This window comes from Austrofundulus limnaeus, unplaced genomic scaffold (assembly GCF_001266775.1).
Source record: "Austrofundulus limnaeus strain Quisiro unplaced genomic scaffold, Austrofundulus_limnaeus-1.0 Scaffold546, whole genome shotgun sequence".
NCBI lineage: Eukaryota > Metazoa > Chordata > Actinopteri > Cyprinodontiformes > Rivulidae > Austrofundulus > Austrofundulus limnaeus.
The window spans coordinates 48713-52460 of NW_013952948.1; the positions used below are offsets into that span (position 1 = coordinate 48713).

General features: G+C 37.1%; 1 protein-coding gene across 1 annotated transcript in view; it reads left to right on the forward strand.

Moving 5' to 3' along the window:
• The window catches only part of LOC106530678 (NADH dehydrogenase [ubiquinone] iron-sulfur protein 8, mitochondrial), a gene marked incomplete at its 5' end in the record, with an annotated part of 25246 nt that extends 23458 nt beyond the window's left edge, over positions 1-1788 (forward strand). The window contains 1 exon segment of the mRNA XM_014026348.1: positions 1041-1788. Within this exon segment, the coding sequence (XP_013881802.1) occupies positions 1041-1172 (132 nt within the window).
• Between the last annotated feature and the right edge of the window lie 1960 nt (positions 1789-3748).

The following is a 3748-nucleotide window of genomic DNA, read 5'->3' on the forward strand; positions in this document are numbered from 1 at the left end:
GTCCATTAGTGTCTTCCTGAACTTTTGTGGTTCATCTGTCCTTCTGATTCTTCTTACTGATGAGTGGTTTGTATCTTTGTGTTTGGCCTCTAGATTGTGATACCTTCAGCCCTGAACTGTGGAGGTCATTGATGATGTCACTCACTGGTGTTTGGGGGGTTTTATTCACAGCTTTAACAATATTTCTGTCATGAACTCCTGTAGTTTTCTTGGTCGACCWGTTGGATGTCTGTTGCTCAGAACACCAGTAGTTTCTTATTCAGGACTTTACAAATTGTTGTGTTTGTTATGTCCAATGTTTGTCCAATGGCTCTGATTGATTTTCCTTCTTTTCTCAGCTTTTCTCCCACAGACAGATCTCTGCTCTTCATGTTGGTTTYTCCTCTTTAACAAGACAAAACTATTTTATAGGTTTAAACCCAGGACAAAAGTAGACTAGTCATGCAGAGCTGTTTAATGTTTGAACAATCAACATTAAAGGCAACACCTGGTCAATAAACACCTGTCAGTCATATGTTCCAATAGTTTTGCTTATTTGAAAAATGGGTGGGCTCAAACTACAGAGTGGTATGTTCTGAGTTGTTTAAAACATCTTCGTATAAATACAGGAAATAAAAGCTGACATTCTGAACTCTTGTCTCATTTTCATCTTTTGATCTTAAACCCAGATATTTTCAGTCAACAACAAAAACAAGGGAATTTGACTTGCTGGTCCAATATTGTTTGGAGGGGACTGTAAATTTGATCTAATTGTTAGAATTACAGCATGTATATGTCCAAAACAGGCTTCCAGTAGATGRTTTTATTCCATCTTTAGCATAAATATCTTGAAGACAAAATGTTCATAGGTTTGTAAAAGTTGTGTAAAACATTGTGTGTGAGAGCCTTTTAAGAAAGTTGCATGCTGACGTTGTCTTTTTGTGTAGTTGTTCATCACTMAAATAAGTTTCTGACACGTGACCCAGACTTGTGGTGCACCAGACTCCTTTGCAGGTTTGTCCTTACAGTATTTCTTAATCCTTATTTTCTTGTGTTCTCAGGGTCCTAACTTTGAGTTTTCCACTGAAACCCARGAAGAACTGCTCTACAACAAAGAGAAACTCCTCAACAATGGAGACAAGTGGGAGCCTGAGATCGCTGCCAACATTCAGGCTGATTACCTCTATCGATAGAAACACGTGTCGAAGGCTTGTCTGGTCCGTGTTCATGTCTTTAACATGTTATTCTGTATATACTGTAAGAAGACAAACTCATGGCTGTGCTTCAGGGTTGGCTTTAAGTTGTTAAAGACTAATAAAACAGACGTTTCTCTTTAGATTTGATCTGTTCTGTCATTGTTCAAATTAAATATTTAATACAATATTTAAAAAACAAACCAATCCTGCTTGTGTGATGTTTAATGGCTTTCCACAGCATAGTTGGGTTTATTATTCAACCTTCCAGTCATGTAGGAGTAAATAGGATGTGAAGAAACAGAAATTTAAAATGAACCATTTATAAATATGAACATTTAAGAACTATTTGAATAATTAGTCTTCAGATGGTTATAAAAGATCATTGATTTATTAATCAACTGCTACTTTCTAAGAGTTCCCAACTCATCGTAAATAAACAAGTTTTATGTAAAACAAATATTTATTTCTTTTTTGATCATTATTGTCAAGTGATTACGGACAGCCTATGCTAATTGTAGCTAGATGCTAATGTCCACAAGTGTGCAAAAGTTTTAATGATGAATGTCACTTCAGATTTCAACTCTTGATACAGAGAATAAAATTCTGAAAAACAGTTGTGTAAACTGTACTTTTTTAAAACATTGATACAAAAATGTGATGCTTTGTACAAGTTATGATTAGGAAAGAATAAAATTATAAACAGAGTTGTACTGCTTAAAAGAAGACAACAATCAAAACTTATAATTTGATTCAAAACATTAGAATTTTTCACTGTGAGTCTTGACCAGAAAATAAAGAAAATATACTTTTTGGCCGCACTACATGTTAAAATACACCCATTAAATAGTTGCTCCTGGGGATGTTGAGTCGTGGAAATATTTTTGAATCCATCCTGATTTGTATTTTCGAATAATCTTTTCTCTGAGTTCAATTAGYTTTGTCACTTCAGAGGAGTGAACATTTATTGAGGAACTTGTTTTACATGGCATGGAGGTCTTCCATTGGTTATAACCTTCTTCAAAGCTTGCTTTAGGTTGCTAAAGCAAACAAACACGCACCAAAGATTTTGACCTTTTCTTTTGTTTGTTTTTAACAGATGCAACGGATATGAAGTGGCATCCTTTACAAAATGACACTGACCAACTGTAGCCTCTTTAAAATTACGTATTTTGGTGGTCTAGCATTATTTTGTAGAAAATTGGATTTCAATATTAAAGGACTTATTCTGTCGCTTTGTTATCATGTTATGACCATGATTGATTTGAGGCCAAAATAAATGCATAAAGCATCTAAGGGGGTGAATACTTTTTATAGGCAAGGTAAATAAAAGACGAAAATGCACATTGGTTAAGACCCAAGTGAAACTTAACGACAGTGGTGGGCAGCGCTAATTCAAAAATTAACTCCGCAATTTCTAAAGCACTTATGATAGTATTTAGGTCCGCAACTTCAAAACCGCTTACYCAGCAGAAATTTTAGCGGAAGCTAATTCTAAAGCACATGGTTCAATTTGACACTTTCTAGCTGGCTACAACTCATGGACATTACATGTACAATGCTGCCCACTAGTGGTGTATGAACCCTTGTACAGCTCGTTTTACAACCGCTGAATGCTGGGGGTCTGATTTCCTGACACAGAACTTTGGCTCCTTGGTGTAAAAATTAAAAACTTGTTGAAGCTTGCTAGTTCGGCTGATTCTTTAAAAAGTTGCTGAGGATRYCTATTTCGGCTGCTTCTTTGTATTTTTCTTTTGTTGTAGATTTTTCATTAAAGAAGCATCAACAAAGTAATTTTAAAACACTGTTTATTGGAAAACTGAAGCCARGCATTCTGGGTACATGAAGGACTGACAGGAAACGAAAGCACGGAGAACAGGAAACTAGTATATTCCCTTCAAAATAAGATCTTGGATTTTTGTGTTGTGATTCATTGACAGCCTTACCTTCCAATGTTCAAGATAATGACTGAGAGATAATTAGCTGTTAGCTGTACTGCATTTTCATTTTAGAAAGCACAAATCCGCTTATGAATTATAGTAGTAAGTCTGCTAAAGCGCAAATGAAATATTTAGGTCCGCAATTAGCGGATTTGCGCTTTAGCGAGCTGGTGCCCACCACTGCTTAACGAGAACTGGCCCCAYCTACTGGTTGACAAAACTGAGTGGAGACAGTAAGATCAGACAGGTGCATGGACTTTGCCGATTTAATCAGGAAGGTCCAGAGCTCTCTTTCCACAACCACCTCTTCTGGAGGATTTCCAAGGTGTTCCCAGCCCAAASGAGAGACATAGYCTCRCTAGWGTGTCCTGGGTCTTCCCCAGGMTCTKCTCCACATCGGACACYTCCAGAAAACTTTCCRAGAGAGGCGTCCTTTCCAGATAAACAAGCTCTTCTGGGTCCTCTGGGTGTGGAGGAGCAGTGGCTCTACTCTGAGTCTCTTCTTGAGAACTGAACTTCTCACCCCATCTCTAAAGGACAGTCCAGCTACCCTGTAGAGAAAACTCTTTATGACTCCTTGTATCTTTGATCTCGTTTTTTGAGTTACTACTTTGTGACCATAGGAATGGGTAGGAG